The following is a 19,136-nucleotide window of genomic DNA, read 5'->3' as shown; positions in this document are numbered from 1 at the left end:
TCACAATGCTTTGAAATGTTAATGTACTTGTCTAAGATTTCTGTCCACAACAGAAGCATTAAACCACAATGCATAGTTTTAAAGCTACTGTTACTCCTTAACATTGGTGGAAGATCAGTGAAATCCTGGAGAAACAATGTGAACAGCCCTTTTACTAACCTTGTCTGAAATTTCAATGGAATATTGGGGCAACCCCCAAGGAAGCTGTCGGCTTGTGACAATCCAGCTGCAACTACAACCTCGTACCATCATCAGCCCATCCTTACTGTACTATTCTTCTTCCAATATTCTTTCCCTCCATATTATTTCCAAAAAAACATGGTTTTACACCAAATCTTTTTTATTCCTTCACATTCTCTACAGAACCTAACCCTGTCCCAGATTGGACCAGGGATGCGATTGAACGAACTGGGAACCATGTCCCATAGTCAGCACGTTTAGCGCTTGTAGCACAGAGATACACAACAGTGGGCAGCACAAGTGAATAGCACCGTGACTTCACAGCGCCAGGGTCCCAGGTTCGATTCCCCGCTGGGTCACTGTCTGTGCGGAGTCTGCACATTATCCCTGTGTTTGCGTGGGTTTCCTCCGGGTGCTCCAGTTTCCTCCAACAGTCTGAAGACGTGCAGGTTAGGTGGACTGGCTATGCTAAATTGCCCTTAGTGTCCAAAAAGGTTGGGAGGGGTTACTGGATTGCGGGGATAGGGTGGAAGTGAGGGCTTAAATGGGTCGGTGCGACTCAATGGGCCGAATGGCCTCCTTCTGCACTGCATGTTCTATATTCTATGTAACACTATCTATCACGACTCCAGTTAGATACAGGGCTTCAGCGGGAAACCTGCAACCAAGGTCACACTTAGTCCTATTCCCTGCACTGAGGAGCCCCGCTCGTTGAAACTCCTCAGTGCAGGGAGAGATCGGGGTGCCATTTTTAAATGCTGTCGCACTCTTTCGACCACCAAACCCCCAATGTTGCAACTCACCTATAACGGGGACCTTGCCCCTCCCCCCCACACCCCCATCACATGCACAGGGCACCCTGGCCCGATCACCGCCCTGCAAGAAATGCCAGCTTGGCACCCTGCCACTGCCAGCCTGGCAGTGCCCCTGCCAACACCATCTGGGCACCTTGGCAGTGCCAGACTTGCACCCAGGTGGCACTGCACTGGTAAGTGCTGCTGCCAGGGTGCCAGGTTGCAACTGCCAGGGTGCCAGGCTGGCACTAGCAGTGCCACCCTGCCCATAGGGCAAGCACATGAGGGCCTCCGATCCCCTGGAAGACCGCTGCGAGTGCTGTTCCATCTGGTCCCCAATTTGTGGAGAGCAGTGCTGAACGGCGCTCGCCCAAGGCAAAGTGGATAGATCCCAATGCCTAGGTTATCTCAGGGAACTGCATATTGGAGTGGCATTAGCTATCTCGCTCTAATATGCAGATTTGCCAAAACGTGATCCCTCCCACAATGGGCAGGCTTCACATTATGCGAGATTGCGTTGGATCTCGCGAGGCGTGGGCATCACGGCGGTGCAGTGGTTAACACTGCTGCCTTACAGCGCTGAAGCCCCGGATCACTGTCTGTGTGGAGTTTGCACATTCTCCCGTGTCTGCGTGGGTCTCACCCCCACAACCCAAAAATATGATTGACTCTAAATTTATTTTTAAAAATGATTTGGTGAGGCATGGTCAGCCGTCTAGACCCCGGGATCAGAGTCCCATGCATTGACTGGTAAACATTGTGCATTGGCGTGCTGCTGTTGGGGCGCTGCGTGGCCGGTAAATCGCACCCTATATCTCCAACACATGGAATTACTTCATCCCATTTCTCTCAAAAGTTTGGAAAGAATGCAAGAAGAAACTTGATCCAATACTCTCAACTCTAATCTCCTGTTTGTTGCTACTATTCTAGACCGTTCCATGCTATTTTGTTTCCCCTAACGCTAAAACATCTGCCTCAATGCTTCTTTCGAGATTCTCACTGAGTTGAAGTCAAGTCTCATTGCACATTTTTGCCAGGTGTTCAAAATGCAACATTTCTTACCCCTCTCCTCAGCCTTTCCTTTCCTCATCACCTTCAGGCCAAGCTTAGCTTCATTTAATAACTAGTTCCTAATTTTTCTGATACTTCCTTTTGCCCTTTCAAACTTGCATTAGGGGGCTTATTCTTTCATCTTGGTTTCCCAAGAAGTTGGCAGAGAGACAGATTCTGATTGATTAATCCCTTCAATACTCTATTTATATTCAGAATCAGCTTCAAGCGGGAACGCCGCCTCAGAAGATAAATAGTGATATAAATGGATTGGATGCACATGATCCCAAAAGGAGGAAACACGACTCTCTAAGATGGAGTCAAAGTACCACTGAGAGCAAATATGAATGCTGTTCCCTGTGTTAGTTGACCTCAGGACCTCCATTTTATTCTGGCTACAGGTGTGCAGAGCATATATGTAGCAGCGCTCTTCAAATATAATGGTGCCACATAAGGAAGTAATTTGTTCAGTGGGTTTGATGTCAGAAATTACCTTTGTCGATGAATCAACGACTGCACCTCTTTCCAATAATTCATGCACAAGTTCCACATGTCCTTCTTTTGCTGCCAGGTGCAATGCATTGAGGCCATTCTGCAACAGTAAAGTACATATAGCATTGTACAATATCAATAGCACCACATGCTTGAATATGAACAGTTACCTTCAGATTGACTAATGCAAGAAATCAGATATACACTGTATACTTCAGTTAAAGTGGCGTACTTATCCAAGGTTACTTTTTATTCGTTTACTGAAATGTTTCATGGCAACCAATGTCACACTGAACTACATCATTGCAACACCTCCGTGTATTATCATATTTGAAAATATACAACAATTCTGGCTCTCCTGCGCCTTAAGCAAAAATAAATGGCAAACCTTTTTCATTCTTGCAAATTTAAAACTGAAGTTATCACAGCCAATTAAATTAAATCCTATATATTCAGCCTAAAAGAAAATGATTCAAAAATCACATAAATGCTTGGTTCAAGGGTGGATAATACCACTTTTATCAGACAGAGACTGTCCTGTGTTAGCCATTCAGTATGCATTACTGGCTGAGACAATTAAAAACTCTTTGTACTTTGGGCACCAAAAACAATTAGGAATCCTATACACCCGTCACTCAATGCCCCCCCCCCCCCCCCCCCCACCCCAACCTCAATCCAATAGACATCCCATTTTAAATGTGGTGTGTTCAGTTTGGAGCTTTATTCCAGACCCTGAGTTGTAAAGGGATTTGAAAGCAGAACCCTTTGAAATAACATGTATAACATGTGAATAGGGTGGAGGCCTCATTGAGGCACGAGGATCAGCTTGCCTTGTTGGAAGCGGAGATGCTGCTCATGTCGGAAAGGAATGAGGGCCTGAAGGCTGAAGTTGAAGATCTGGGAAACAGGTTGAGGTTCATCGACCTCAGAGTGCTGGGCTTGCAAGAGAGAGCGGAGGGCCCGAGAACAACCGAGTATTTTTCCGAAATGTTCTCTCGATTGGTGGGCAGGGAAGAAGTGTTCCCCGCTCAGGAATTTAACAGGGCGCATCGAGCTCTGCAGCCAAAGCCGCAGCCTAACAAGCCACAGCGGGCGGTGATCGTCCGATTTCACAGTTACCAGAGGAAAAATGAAATGAAAATCGCTTATTGTCACGAGTAGGCTTCAATGAAGTTACTGTGAAAAGCCCCTAGTCGCCACATTCCGGCGCCTGTCCGGGGAGGCTGGTACGGGAATCGAACCGTGCTGCTGGCCTGCTTGGTCTGCTTTAAAAGCCAGCGATTTAGCCCAGTGAGCTAAACCAGCCCCGGAAGGAGCCGGTCCTGGAGTGGTCCAAAAGCAGCTGGAACATCGATTGCGGCAGGCTCACCGTGTGCATCTACCAGGACATTGGAACAGAACTGCAGAAGCGGCTGCCGGCTTTCAATAAGGCGAAGGCGGTTCTGTACAATAAGGGTGTGCGGTTCGAGGTGGTGTATCCAGTGAAGCTAAGAGTTACACTGGACTCGAGGGATCATTATCTCGACATGCCGGAGCAGGCTGAGGCCTTCATCAAGGACAAAGGACTGGGACTGCTTTCAGGAGGGCTGCTGGGATATTTTGTGCATGGAAAAGTTGGGTTGGGGGTGACTGTAAATATTGCAATAAGTGTGTTATACTTTTGTTCTTTTTTCTTGGAGGATGGTGGGGGGGGATTTTTTCCTGGAGACTAAGTCATGGGGGATGGTAGAGAGGGGGGATTGATATGGCAATTGGAAGGAAAGAGAAGCATGCTGAGAATGCTGGGATTGGGACAAGGGAGTAGGAAGGATGGGTCTGGTTTTTTTTGGGTGGGGAACTTTGCCAGCACTAACCAGTTTGGCGATGCTCGAGGAGTCTTGAGGATTTGTTTGGGAGGGGGAGGGGGTTAGTTAGTCGAGGCAACAGGCAGTCTGTCGGCTGGGGGGTTGGGGGTCAGTGACCAGGGACTTTTCTTTGTCTCACACATTGGGTGGGGCAGACGGCCATCTTATGTGGGCCTGGGGCCGAGGAACTGGTGGTGAAGGTATGACACATCATGGTGGTAATGGCTCGCTCGATGGTGAAGTAGGGGGGTGAGAGGCCCCCGATAGGTTTAGTCACCTGGAACGTGCATGGCCCGGGTGGACCAGTAAAGAGGACGAGGGATTTTGCTCATTTAAAAAGTCTGGGAGTCGACATGGTGTTTTTACAAGAAACTTGCATGCAGGTACAGGATCAGACTACGCTACGGAAAGCCTGGGGTGAGCCGAGTTTCACTTGGGCGTTGATAGAAAGACTCCAGGGCTGGCTACACTGCCAAATTTGGACGCCCACCAATTGATTTTGAAGGGTGATATGAACTGTGTGTAGGACCCGAATGTGGATCACTCCAGACCAAAATCATTGGGCCTGGCAGGGATGGCGAATGTATTGTCTGTGTTTATGGAGGAGAAAGGAGGGGCAGATCCGTGATGGTTTGCGCACCCTGGGGAGACGGAGTTCATGTGTTTTTCTTCGGTGCACAAGGTGTATTTAAGGATCAATTATTTTATTACGAGTCAGACTCTTCTTGCTGGAGTGAGGAAGGCGGTGTACTCAGCGGTGGTTATTTCAGACGATGCCTCACATTAGATGGAATTCGTGTTGGAGCTCAGTCAGGGGCATTGCAGGAGGTTGCAGTTAGACACAGGGCTGCTATCGGACTTGGGGTTTTGTGTGAGGACTTCGAGGGCCATACTGGAGTATATGGAAAATAATGATAATGGGGAGGTTTCCCACTCTATTTTGTGGGAGGCGTTGAAGGTGGTGATTGTGGAGAGATCACAGAGTTTAAGACACATGTGGACACGGGGGTGAGGGGAGGAGCGCCACTAACTGGTGGATGAGATTCTAGGGATGGATCAGAGGTATGCGAGGGACCCGACCCCGGAGCTTTGGGTATACAGGAAAGAACTGCAAGTGTGGTTTAACCTGCTGTCCACGGACAGGGCGGTACGGTGGTTGAGGCGGGCAAAAGGTGTGGTACATGAGTATGGGGAGAAGGCCAGTTTTCTCTTGGCTCACCAATTAAGGCAGCAGATGGCAGCCAGGGTTGCATAGGGCCTTTTTGAGCGGTTGTTTAGGTTGGAGTCGCCAGACGGCAAACGAGGGATGGCAGGCTTTCTGAGGGGGGGTTGGAATTTCTCAAGGTGGGGGATAATTTGCGGGAGGAGCTGGAGGTGCCAATGGGCCTGGAGGAGATTCAGGCAGCGTTGAACCACATGCAGGCATGGAAAGCACTGGGGCAGGATGGGTTCCCAGTGGAATTTTACAAGACGTTTTCGGATCTGTGTGGTCCTTTATTGTCGGGCCTGTTTCAGCACTCTGGCACAGGGTGCCCTCCCAGAGACACAGGGCAGACATCCATCTTGCTGCTCTTGCAGACGGAGAAGGACCCTACAGATGATGGGTCATATCGTCAGATCTCCCTGTTAAATGTAGATAGCAAGTTACTGGCAAAGCTTTTGGCATTAAGATTGGAGCCTTTGCTCCTGGGGGTAGTAGGGGAAGATCAGATGGTGTTTGTGAAGGTGCGGAGGTTGTCATCGAACGTGCGTCAGATGCAGAACGTCGTACTTACCCCTGCGGCAGGGCCGGTACCGGAGATAATTGTATAATTGGATGCGTAAATGGCATTCAACTGGGTGGAGTAGGTATAACTTTTTGCGAAGTTGGAGAAGTTTGGGTTTGCATCGTGGGAGCAGTTGCTGTATGGATCTCCTTTTGCTCGTGTTTGTACCAACACCATGATTTTTAGGTCCATTGGGTTGTATCAGGGTACGAGACAGGAGTATCCGATGTCTCCCTTGTTGCTTGTGTTGGCAGTTGAGCCGTTGGCCATTGCGTTGAGGGTCTCAAATAGGTGCATGGGAGCGTTAGAGGTGGGGTAGAACATAGGGGACGGGATTCTCCAAAAATGGGGTTATGTCGCCACGCCGGCGTGAAAACCGGCACCAATCACTCCGGCGTCAACGGCCTCTAAAAATGAGGAATTCTCCACTTTTTAGTGGGCTAGGTTGGCGCCGGAGTGGTTTCCGCAGCTCCAGCCGGCGCGAGTTCGCGGATGCTCGGAATGGCCGGCGTATTTCCGCACATGCGCAGAGGTTTCCTTCTCTGCGCCGGCCCCGCAGGCAATATGGCAGAGCCCTACAGGGGCCCGGTGTGGAGGAAGGAAGGCCCCCACAGAAACAGCCCGCCCACTAATCAGTAGGCCCCAATCTCGCGGGCCAGGCCACCGTGGGGGCCCCCTGGGGTCAGATAACGCCCCCCCCCCCCCCCAAGGACGGCCCCCGCACACTTACCTGCCAGATCCCGTCGTGTGTGAGGTGAGAAATTCACGCCGGCGGGACTGGGCACAACATGTCGGCCACTCGGCCCATCGGGGCCCACTGAATTGCCGATGGGGCCGCTATCAACGGCCCCCGACCGGCGTGGCGGGGATCCCACCGGCGCTGGAGAAACGGCGCCGGAGAATAGGGAAGCCGGCGTCGGGGCGGGATTCGCGCCTCCCCACGGGGATTCTCTGACCCGGCGGAGGATCAGAGAATCCCGGCCAAGGTGTCATTATAGGCTGACGCTTCGCTGCTGTATGTTAGGGACAGGGGCCATATACAAGGGATATTATGGGTATTTTGCAGCACTTCAGTTACATGTTGAATACTGGGACAAGTGGAACTTCCGGTTGCGGCTATGCGGAGCTAAGCCGCACGTACGGCAGCTCCCGCTAAAAACGGACTTTGGGGCTCTTTTCAGGGCCCCCAACGGAGCTTTTTTGACGATTCCTGACGTGGGAAGGGGTCTGCAGTAGATCCCCAGGGTTCTATGGCCAGGACCAGGAGTGGGGTGAGCAGAAAAGCGGTGGCAGCTCCCCTGGAAAAGTGGGGGAAGGGAAACAAAATGCCGGCCGGCGGAGGCCTCGAGGAGCTGTGGCAGTGGGCGCAGGAGCAGAAGGCGACTCTTCTGCGCTGCTTCCAGGAGCTTAAGGTGGAGCTGCTGGAGTCGCTGAAGGCTACCACCAGAGAGCTGATGGAGACTCAGACAGCCCAGGGGGCCGCAATCCGGGAGCTGCAGCAGCAGGCCTCCGAAAGGGAGGATGAGGCCGCGGCCGTCGCGGGGAAGGTGGAGATGCACGAGGCGCTCCATAAAAAGTGGCAGGAGCTGTCACTGGCGGGGAGGGCGCAGTCCGTTCAGATGACGGTGCTCCCGAGGTTTTTGTTCCTGTTCCAGTGCCTCCCCATCCTTATCCCGAAGGCCTTTTTTAGGAGAGTTAACAGGAGTATTACGGGATTTGCGTGGGCACATGGGACTCCGAGGGTGAGAAGGGTGTTCTTGGAACGGGGCAGGGATAGGGGGGGCTGGCTGGCGCTGCCCAATCTCTGTGGGTACTATTGGGCTGCCAACGCATCGATGGTGCATAAGTAGGTAATGGACGGGGAAGGGGCAGCATGGAAGAGGATGGAGATGGCGTCCTGTGTGGGCACGAGCCTGGAGGCGCTGGTAACGGCGCCGTTGCCGCTCCCTCCAACGAGGTATACCACGAACCCGGTGGTGGCGGCTACCCTCAAAATCTCGGGGCAATGTAGACGGCATAGGGGAGAGGTGGGGGGCTCGATGGAGTCCCTGTTACCATCGGTTTGTTCCAGGGAGCATCGATGGCGGATTCCTGGGCTGGCAGAGGGTAGGTGTTAGGAGGTTGAGGGACCTGTTTGTGGATGGGAGGTTCGCGAGCTTGGGGGAGTTAAAGGGGAAGTTTGGGCTCCCCCTGGGAACATGTTTAGGTACATGCAGGTTAGGGCGTTTGCCAGGCGGCAGGTGGAGGGGTTCCCCTTGCTGCCCCCACGTGGGGTACAGGACAGGGTGCTCTCAGGGGTGTGGGTTGGAGGAGGGAGGATTTCGGACATATACCGTGTAATGCAGGAGGTAGACGAGGCCTCGGTGGAGGAGCTGAAGGGTAAATTGGAAGAGGAGCTGGGTGAGGAGATTGAGGAGGGGACGTGGGCGGATGCCCTAGAAAGGGTGAATTCCTCCTCTTCCTGTGCGAGGCTTAGCCTCAATCAGTTCAAGGTGCTGCATAGGGCCCACATGACTGGGACGAGGATGAGTAGGTTTTTCGGGTGCGAAGACAGGTGTGCTAGGTGCTCGGGGAGCCCAGCGAACCACGCCCATATGTTTTGGGCATGCCCAGCGCTGGGGGAGTCTTGGAAGGGGGTAGCAAGGATGGTGTCGAGGGTGGTGGGATCCAGGGTCAAGCCAGGCTGGGGACTCGCAATTTTTGGGGTTGCAGTGGAGCCGGGAGTGCAGGAGGCGAAAGAGGCCGGTGTCCTGGCCTTTGCATCCCTAGTAGCCCGGCGGAAGATCTTGGTTCAATGGAAGGATGCGAGGCCCCCAAGTGTGGAGGCCTGGATCAATGATATGGCGGGGTTTATCAAATTGGAGAAGGTGAAATTTGCCCTGGCAGCAACCGGGGGGGGGGGGGGGGGGGGGGGGGGGGGGGGGGGGGGGGGGGGGGGGGGGGGGGGGGGGGGGGGGGAGACAAGTGAAACTTTTGTGGTTAGTGCATCAGGGGGAGGAGCCAGATTTGGGGGGGGTTGCCTTTTCGGTTGGTAAGGACTAGATTTTGATACCTAGGGAGATGGAGGCTGGCTTTGTAGGTTGACGTATACAAGCCTGATGGGTAGAGTTAAGGCAGACTTGCAGAGGTGGGATAGTTTCCCGTTATCGTTTGCGGGCTGAGCCTAATCGGTTAAGATTAACATCTTGCCAAGATTTAGATTTTTAGTTCAATGCCTCCCAGTATTCCTGCCCAAGTTGTTTTTCCTGATGGGTCGAGCAGCTTAATTCCAGTTTTATTTGGGCGGGAAAGGCCCTGAGGATTCGGAGAGGGGTGCTTCAAAGGGAGAGACAGGCAGGGGGTTTAGTTGGGTGGCCAATGCAAAGAAGGTGTCGAGGTGATGTGAGGACCCGGGGACTCTCTGGGCTCAGATGGAGTCGGGGTCAAGGAGGGGAAATTTGGGGACATCGGTAACAGCGCCACTTCTGTTGGCGGCGGCAATGTACTCACCGAGCCCAGCGGTGGTGGTCGTGCTAAAAAAATATGGATGCAACTCTGCCAGCATTTTAAGTTGGCAGCAGCTTCAAGGCTGGCTACCATTTACCAAGGGCAGCATGGTAGCACAGTGGTTAGCACAGTTGCTTCACAGCTCCAGGGTCCCAGGTTCGCTTTGCGGCTTGGGTCACTGTCTGTGCAGAGTCTGCACGTTCTCCCCGTATCTGCGTGGGTTTCCTCCGGGAGCTCCGGTTTCCTCCCACAGTCCAAAGATGTGCTGATTAGGTGGAATTTGCCATGCTAAATTACTCTTAGGTTAGGTGGGGTTACAGGGTTACGGGAATGTGTGGGCTTAAGTGGGGTGCTCTTTCCAAGAGCCAGTGCAGACTCGATGGTCCGAAAGGCTAACCAGCTGTTTGAGCCGGCAAGGCTGGATGCCACATTTTGAGGATGGAGGGAAAAAGGGCTGGAGTGGGGGATTCATTTTTGGAGGGGTGTTTGCCAGCCTGTAGGAGCTGAAGGAGGAATTTAGGCTGTTAGAGTTGGACATGTTTAGGTACTTCCAAGGGCGGAGCTTTGAATAGAGGTTTTATTTAACTTCCCGGTGGTGCCGCCATCTTCCTTATTGGACCAGATTTTCTCCTGTCTGGGGTCAGAGGAGGGCAGTGCGTCCAACATGTATGAGTGATTGCAGTGGAAGAGTAGAGTTCATTAGGAAAGGGTGAAAGCTAAATGGGTGGAGGAGTTGGGGCCAATACTGGAGGAGGTGGTGTGGAGTGAGTGGCTGCGGAGGGTGAATTCTTTGTCGCCGTGTGCGAGACTGAACCTTATCTAGCTAAAGGTAGTGTTTTGAGCGCTCCTCACTAAGGCGAATAATTTTTTTGAGGCGATGGAGGATAGGTGCAAGCACTGCTCAAGGGGGTGGGCCCACACACCACACATATACGTTTTGGTCCTGTTCTAAACTGGGGGTTTTGCACCTCAAGAAGGTCAAATAGATCATGAGGGGGTCGATTGACGGGTTCTACTGGAGATGGCGGCCGTTTATATTGTATTTCAGAGAAGTGGTCACTGTTAACTGTTGGGGAGAGGGAAGCGCTGTGTAGCTGGGGGGGGTTTCTTTTTCTCGTTTTCTGTTGTTTCGGGAGTTGGAAGGTTGTGGGGGGAGGTGGGAGAGACTTTTATGGGGTTGGTTTTGGTTACAGGCTTGTATGTTTTGTAATTTTGTATAAATTAATAAAAACATGAGACCCCCAAAAGGAACTATGTAAATGTACAAACTTTGACTTTGTCAGTAATGGCAGAACTATGTACCATGAAATATGAAAATCAATAAAAACATTTTTTAAAGTCTATTAAACTGGTGGCAAGTAAAACCAGAGCAAAATTGTGTTTTTCTTACATAGAAATTAAGATAGAAAGTAAAACTGACACGCCGCGTGTAAAGAACTCAGTCTTTACATGTAACTGTCTAGTGGTCTGTCTAGTCCAACATAGAACATACAGTGCAGAAGGAGGCCATTCGGCCCATCAAGTCAGCACCGACCCACTTAAATCGTCACTTCCACCCTATCCCCGTAACCCAATAACCCCTCCTAACCTTTTTGGTCATTAAGGGCAATTTATCATGGCCAATCCACCTAACCTGCACGTCTTTGGACTGTGGGAGGAAACCGGAGCACCCGGGAGGAAACCCACGCAGACACGGGGAGTACATGCAGACTCTGCACAGACAGTGACCCAGCGGGGAATCGAGCCTGGGACCCTGGCGCTGTGAAGCCACAGTACTATCCACTTGTGCTACCGTGCTGCCCCAGTTACAGTAGCACAGGGCAACCAGTCAAAATAAATAATTCTTAGGATTTGGGCAGCATTTATTGTTCATAATTGGGTTTGAGAAGGTGTTGGTGAGCCACCTTCTTGCAATCCATGTGGTTAAGGTACACCTACAGTGCCTTTAGGCACAGTGCTATATGTCTAAGTCAGAATGGTATCTGACGTGGACAGTAAGTTGAAAGTAGATGGATGCCTATCTACTGGCTGGTTTAGCTCACTGGGCTAAATCGCTGGCTTTAAAGCAGACCAAACAGGCGAGCAGCATGGTTCAATTCCCGTACCAGCCTCCCCGGACAGGCGCCGGAATGTGGTGACTAGGGGCTTTTCACAGTAACTTCATTGAAGCCTACTTGTGACAATAAGCGATTTTCATTTCATCTTCCTGCTGCTCTGGTCTAATCTAAGTGGCAAAGTTTGTAGGTTCTGTTGGCGAAGCCTTGACGAGTCGCCTCAGTAAATAATGTAGATTGGACACAGTGCAGACACGATGCGCCAGTGAGGGTGCAGTGGATGTTTAAAGATGGTGGTTGGGATACCAGCCAAAGAGACTAGTTTATTCTGAAAAATATCAAGCTCCATGACTGATGGGTGCAGCTGAATTAACACTCAAGTGGAGAGTATTTGAAAACACTTGAGGCTTATACCTAATGGGAGAAGCTTGTGGGGAAGACACAAGGTGAGGCAGGTGCCACAGAGTATCCAGCCTCTTGCCCTGTTCCTGTATTTCCAGTTTTTATGTGGTTGCCCAGTTTAGATTCTGGTTAATGGTGACAATTTGAAAGTTTATGGTGGAGATTTCATCGATGGTATTATCACTGAAAGTCAGAGAGGTGGTTCAAACACTTTGGGCTGAATCTTCTCGAAACTATCAGCGGTCAGGACCATTTTTGGCTCCAGACCCTGTTTGCAACCGGTTGATCTGATGCGAGATGGTCAATTAAGAACCTTCTGCTGGAATCGGCATCCAATTAGAGAGGCCAGATGGTTTCTGGAAGTGGGTGCTGGAAACACTGAAGCCCATTGCTGACAGCCTGCAGGGTGCCATCAGTGAGAAGATGCCGAGGAGCAAGCCGTAGGAACTGTAAGGACATCATGGAGGCACCACTATTATAAGGGATGGGGTTGGCACCACATTAGTCCCAGCACTATCTGATTCTTCGGTCTGCAGGAAATCGACACACTGTGGCAAGTTTCCAATATGGGAATTCATCAGTGTGGCCATATCCAAGGTGCTCCGGTTTCCTCCCAAAGTCCAAAGATGTGCAGGTTAGGTGGATTGGCCATGCTAAATTGCCCTCAGAGTCCAAAAGGTTAGGTGGGGTTACGGGGATAGGTTAGAAGTGTGGGCTTAAATGGGGTGCTCTTTCAGAGAGCCGGTGCAGACTCGATGGGCCGAATGGCCTCCTTCTGTGATTCTATGATCTTGCCTGCAAACATTAAAAATCTTTATAATCTCGCACAGCTTCAACCTTCCACTGTGCAGCTGCCTCCCACGAGTTGCTGAACTGCTGAAACAGTATGGGTCATTGAGACTGGAAAAATTGCCTAATGCAGGGAAAATTGTAGAAAATGGATCCCTTAACTACCTTAATTGGCATCCCGCCACTGAGGTGCTAGGTCTTGCCATCAGACCCAACCCACTCCTGGGAAAAGCAGCTGGAAGTTGGAACTAATCAGCGAATGAGCCCAACAAGTATACCCGCCTCCTAACCACCTCCATCTCCAAGGATCTGGAAAAATTACTCCCCATTCCCCTTGTTGTTGAAGCTGGTTAATGCCTGGAGGTGTGAATGTTACTTGCCACTAATCAGCACAAGTCTGGATGCTGTCCAAGTGTAGCTGCAGGAAGCCTGAATTAGATGTAGTCATATTTTTACTGCCTTGATTATTTTCTAGACATTAGTTTAAACATATGGAATCTCTGATTTTCTCAGTTTCCAGGGGGAAAATTTGAATTTTGACACCAAGAAATATTAGAGTCAAATCATGACACCCTTCTTTGCAGCCAAACAGGAAAATTTAGATTGAGTTACTAAGTTCGCCAGCTGATATAAAGCAGACTATTCAGCGAGGAACTGCTGGTTCCTCCAAAAAGGTAAGGCATATTTCAGCACATTGTCTAATCTCAGTGGGGTCATCTATCATTAATTCCAAGAATCACATATCAAGTCCGAATAAGATTGAAGCTGGGGTGGTCATGCTTACAGCAGAGAATTAGGGCCAGGGGCCACAATGCAAATCAAGAGTCCCCGGCAATACGTGGGGCATGCAAGATACTTGATGCTCATGGGTAATGATGTATTAGGCAGGTTGGTTCGATGTGGACTGCACTCGATGCAGGGAAGTTAGAAACAGACATCGAACACTGGAGAAGATCCAACACTGTTTTATTCAACTATAGAACTGCTGTACATATTCAGCTGTGGGTCGACGCTATACTGATCTGACTGCTGACCTTGAAGTAGCCTGACCAGACTTACTAGCTAACGCATGGTGTTTGCACTTGCTAGCTCGTGGAGTCTGACTGTCTCAGTAGCTGGGTCCCGAGAGAGCGGGAAACCTAGTGCCCTCTGGCTTTATAGTGGTAGTGCCCTGTCTGGTGATTGGCTGTACTGTGTTGTATGCTTACTGGTCATCCTATGTGTCAATCACTGCCTGTCTGCATCTCATTATATACATGAGTGGATATTATGACAGGTAACATTACAATTATTCTGTTCAGTAATTAAGAGATTAAAATAGAAAATGCTGGAACAACTCCAGCACTTTTTGTGCCTATTCAAATTTCCAGCATCTGTAGCATTTTGCTTTTATTTCAATAAATAAGAGAATGTTTTTAAATTGAAATAGTTTTAATTTATAGGTGTCAACAGAGAGATCTATTTTTACATTCGCCTTTTCACACCAGTTTACGGTTTATACACTCTTGAACTAATTGTACTCTATTTATGTATCTATGCAATAGTGCATAATGATATAATGCAAATTTGGTGACTCCAACTTTCCTGACTGCTGTTGAGCTTGTAAAAAATGTAGTTAACTGCAACACCAATATCAAAATTAATATAAAAGATGCATACAACACTATCAATTAATACCCTCTGCTTTAGAGGAAATAATGGGCACGATTCTCCAAAATGGAGACTAAGGGTGCAGGGACAACCAATTCTGGCCCCCACAGGCGCTGGAGTTGTTTACGCCGCTCCAGCCTCCCTTCCCGGCGCCAAATGGGCACCACGCATGCACGGGGGACTTCTTCAACGCTCCAACCCCGACGCAACATGGTGGGAGGTTTCTGGGGCCGGAAGCGGAACAAAGTAGGCCCGGGAAGAGGCCGGCCCGCCGATCGGTGAGCCCCGATCGTGGGCCAGACCCTTTCGGAAGGCCCTCCCCCCCCCCTCTCCCGGTGAAGGAGCGCTTCTCCCCACCCCACAGGCTGCCCCCCGACCCTTCTGGCATTTCTGTGCGTCCGCTCGGCCCATGCGGGACGGAGAATCGGAGGCTCGGCCGCGGACAGCGGCCCGCGACCAGCGCCACGTCAAATGCGCCGGCGCAAATTGCTGCAATTCTCCGCACCTCGAAGAATCACGTGCCGGCGCGTGGCGGTGTGGCGCGGCTGCGCCAATTCTCCGGCCTGGGTCTCAGAGAATCGCACCCAATGGATCACTTTTTCTCCGATTTTAATAGCAGTTACTATCTATCTCTCCAGTGAAAGTTCTCAAGTGAATTTCGTGATGAGATGAACTAAAACGTGACACCATAGGTGTAACAGCACAGTGGGGACAATAAAGCTTGCATGGGTAATGAATGATTGTACTGGATTTTGCGTTGGGCAGGGCGTGTTGACAGCAAAACATTAGCAATCACCCTCATTACCCCTTCGACTGCAACTTCACAAAGTCGCACAGGTGCAGAATAGCACGGAAGTCCTCAAGAGGGGCTGGTTTAGCTCACAAGGCTAAATCGCTGGCTTTTAAAACAGACCAAGCAGGCCAGCAGCATGGTTCAATTCCCGTACCAGCCTCCCCGGACAGGCGCCGGAATGTGGCGACTAGGGGCTTTTCACAGTAACTTAATTGAAGCCTACTCGTGACAATAAGCGATTTTCATTTCATTTTTTCAAGTTTCAGTCTGGCACTCGGTTTCAAACACAGACTGTGTTGTGTGTACCCCATCATGCCCTAGAACCAGCAATCATCGAAACTCTCCCACTCCTACATCGCCACTTGAAACTCCTTTAAAAAGTTACATCTTGTTCAAAAAGCTGTAACTAAGGTTTTTAAACGACAACACAATTAACAAAGTTTGATGAACAACTAGACCTGGCACTGAAAAAATTATTTTACAATCATGGAGTTCTGTTAAATGATTAACCATGATTAATCATGAGACCCCAAATCTTCCCGTTTTGGATTGCGAACACTTAGGGTGCGATTCTCCGCTGCCCATGACGGGTCAGAGAATAGCGGGAGGGCCTTCCTGACAATTTTCACGGCCTCCCGCTATTCTCCCCCCCCCCCCTCCAGCCGACCCCCGACACGAATCGCTGCTCGCCGTTTTTTATGGCGAACAGCGATTCTCCGCAGGCCGATGGGCCGAATACCGCGGAGTTTATGGCCGTTTTCACGGCCGCGATCACACCTGCTTTCAGCGTTCGTGAAAACGGTCGCAAAGTGCCCGTCCCGGACAACCATGGCACCGATTTGCGGCTGTGCCAAAGGTGGCATGGGCCTGCGATCGGTGGGCACCGATCGCAGGCAGCGGGTCCGATACCCGCGCACTATTTGTTCTTCCGCCGCCCCGCAGGATCAGTCCGCGGGGCGGCTGAGGGGCATGGCGGCCCGCGCATGCACGGGTTTGACGCGTCTGCGTGATGACGTCATCCGCGCATGCGCGGGTTGGAGCCGTCCAACCCGCGCATGCGTGGCTGACGTCATCGTGCGCGTCAGCCATCGTGACGCTTGGTGCGCGGACTTAGCGACGGTCGCTAAGGCCGCGATGCCGTGCGTCACGGGGTCCTGTAGCTAGCCCCGCCCGGGGGGGGGGGGAGAATCGGGTCCCGGGAGGGGGCGCAGAGGCTGCCGTGAAACACGGCCAGTTTCACGGCCTTTACGACTCGCCGCATTTGCGGAGAATCGCGCCCTTAGTCTCCATTTTGGAGAATCGCACCCACTATTTCCTCTAAAGCAGAGGGAATTAATTGATTGTGTTGTATGCATCTTTTATATTAATTTTGATATTTTGTATTCTATTATTGGTGTTGCAGTTAACTACATTTTTGTGGGAAATTCAGATCAGGATGCTGTGGAAGTTTAAACGTCCGATGGGCTTATTCACTGCTGCCCACGCTGAAATCAGGGTTGAGACTTAGACATGGATTTGTGGAATTTACCTGGAAACCAACCCAGCAAATGTTAGCCAATTTAAAACCTGGTCTAATACCTGGATAACTTCACCACTGATTCCCTCAATCGTCTCCTCCCCATCATCTGATTGTCCTCCCGACCACATGACTATCCTGCTGATGACCCACCACCCTTCCCACCACCAGATTAACCTCCGACTCCTCCCAACAACATTTTTAGTGTCCCCAATCACCCGACTACCCCTGCACCACCCAATTGCACCCCCAATCACCTGATTGCCCACCCAACAACCCGCCTGACCACCTGACTACACAGACACTCCCCCAGATGACTTGACCACCCCCACTCACCCAACTACATCCTCCGACTACCTCACCAACCTGACTACTCCCGGCCCAAAATGACTTCTCCTGACCATCACCACCCCTGCCCAACTACCTGATAACCGCCACTCACCTAACTACACACTCCAACTACTTCCCCGACTACCTCTCTGACCAGACTGCCAGTGCAGCCCGACTACTCCCACAACCATAAGACAGCTCCCCCAATCTGAGGTAACTACCAACCAACCACACCACTCAACACTGCACCCCTGAAATCATTCACCTCTCATTCACTCTCCCACTCATTCATTCTTTCATTCATACTTACCCCTTCAGGAATGTGCATCCATTCATTAAAAGACTTGGATCTTTAAAAATATCTAAATATTGAGCCACTGTCGTAAACATTCTACGACTGCTATGATCACTAGAAGTTCCTGGGAAGCCGTGTGCTGCCTAATACTCATTACAGCTGGGATCGAATGTGAAGTACTGTCAGGATGCTAAAACTTTGCAGTCAGCAGCTAAACATTGCTGCTAACTGGATGTACTTGGAGAGCCTGCTGACACCTTCTGACACCTACTACACTGACTGCAAAATCTGACACAACGAAATATGGGCAAGTCAAGGAGGCCGATGTTGAGTTACTCATTGTAAAGGTGATCATAGGTCAGGATGGTGGAGCAGTGGTTAGCATTGCTGCCTACGGTGCTGAGGACCCGGGTTCGAAAGCGTGGGGTTTGCACGTTCTCCCCGTGTCTGCGCGGGTTACACCCCCACAACTCAAAGATATGCAAGTTAGGTGGATTGGCCACACTAAATTGCCCCTTAATTGGAAAAAATAATTGGGTACTCTGAATTTATTTTAAAGAAGTAAAGGTGATCATGCCTGTAAATTTCTTGGTAACGTTCCTGCTTGCTTTACTAGGACGTAGTAGAAGCTCCACTTATGCAAAAGTAAAGTTGGATTTCCATGACAGTTCCAGCAAAGTACTGACAGCAGAGCAGAAGCAAAAAGCAAATTCCTGACAGATGTTTTAAAAAATTTTCAACAAGGAATTATTTCCAAATGCTAAAAACTGCGCATACCTGATTCGATGTGTTGATATCTATCCCTCCTTTGAGGTACTCGAGCACTTTATCCAGATTTCCTGCCCTGGCAGCACGGAGGAAGCTTGCATTGCTGTCAGACTGCAAAAGAGAAGCACCATCAATTAGCGATGCGTTTCGCTCCACTAAAGCAACATGCACAGTAAAAGGGATTTGCATACGGTCAATAGTAAATATTATTTCGCTTGGAACTGAACCAGTGTGCAGTCTTCATACGGCAAGCCAAGGAAACCACTGCTGGCCTGAGGCTGGTTATATTCAATATTTGTTTTACCTATTATTTAATTTCTTGAAGTTTTAAAACGACAAATTATTTCTTCAAAGAGATCAATGAAATACTTCATTCAGGTTACATGTATTTGGTCATGCCACGCTGAATTATTAGCCATCTTGGATTGGATAAAAAGTTGCTGTGAACTGATTTCACTCCAGTCTGATTATAATAAATCCTATCCAAATTGTGTGCCCTTCATTTACAGTGCAGCAAAACTGACCTGATAAACATAAAGAGTGCTAGAAAGAACAAATAAAATATGAAGGGTAGAACTAATGATTGAATAATGTCTTGGCAACTCAGAATAATCAAATTCTTTCAGCACAGACTAATTTTTCGAACAAAGGCAGTTAAAACTCACGAGGAAAGCATTCGTAGTTGCTTCATTTCATAAATTCGATTTGTGATTCCATGTGACTCAGAAAGAGCATGTGGTGAAAGTACACCATAAACAAATCAGCATATGAAAAGAAAAATTGTGCACAGATTTCATAACTCCTCTGTTTTTCTTTATATGCCAATATGCTTCCTGTAGGTTTCCAAAAATTTCTGTTTTAATTGCAGATTTTCAATGTTTTTATCTCGTAGCTTTCATTTGATTAATATAGAGTTAATTCCTGAGT

The 19,136-nt window shown here is 49.8% G+C and overlaps 1 protein-coding gene across 28 annotated transcripts in view; it reads right to left on the bottom strand.

Moving 5' to 3' along the window:
• ank2b (ankyrin 2b, neuronal) overlaps window positions 1-19,136 on the bottom strand; it is a 1,110,754-nt gene that overhangs the window by 423,363 nt on the left and 668,255 nt on the right. For all 28 annotated transcript variants that reach the window (XM_038792202.1, XM_038792212.1, XM_038792216.1 and 25 more), the window contains 2 exons: window positions 18,219-18,320; window positions 2,518-2,616 (listed from right to left, as the gene is read on the bottom strand). In XM_038792202.1, the coding sequence (XP_038648130.1) occupies window positions 2,518-2,616; window positions 18,219-18,320 (201 nt within the window). The remainder of the gene's footprint in view (window positions 1-2,517; window positions 2,617-18,218; window positions 18,321-19,136) is intronic.

This window comes from Scyliorhinus canicula, chromosome 3 (genome assembly GCF_902713615.1).
Source record: "Scyliorhinus canicula chromosome 3, sScyCan1.1, whole genome shotgun sequence".
Taxonomy (NCBI): domain Eukaryota; kingdom Metazoa; phylum Chordata; class Chondrichthyes; order Carcharhiniformes; family Scyliorhinidae; genus Scyliorhinus; species Scyliorhinus canicula.
The sequence above is the reverse complement of the archived record's forward strand: the minus strand, read 5'-3'. Positions and strand labels throughout refer to the sequence as shown.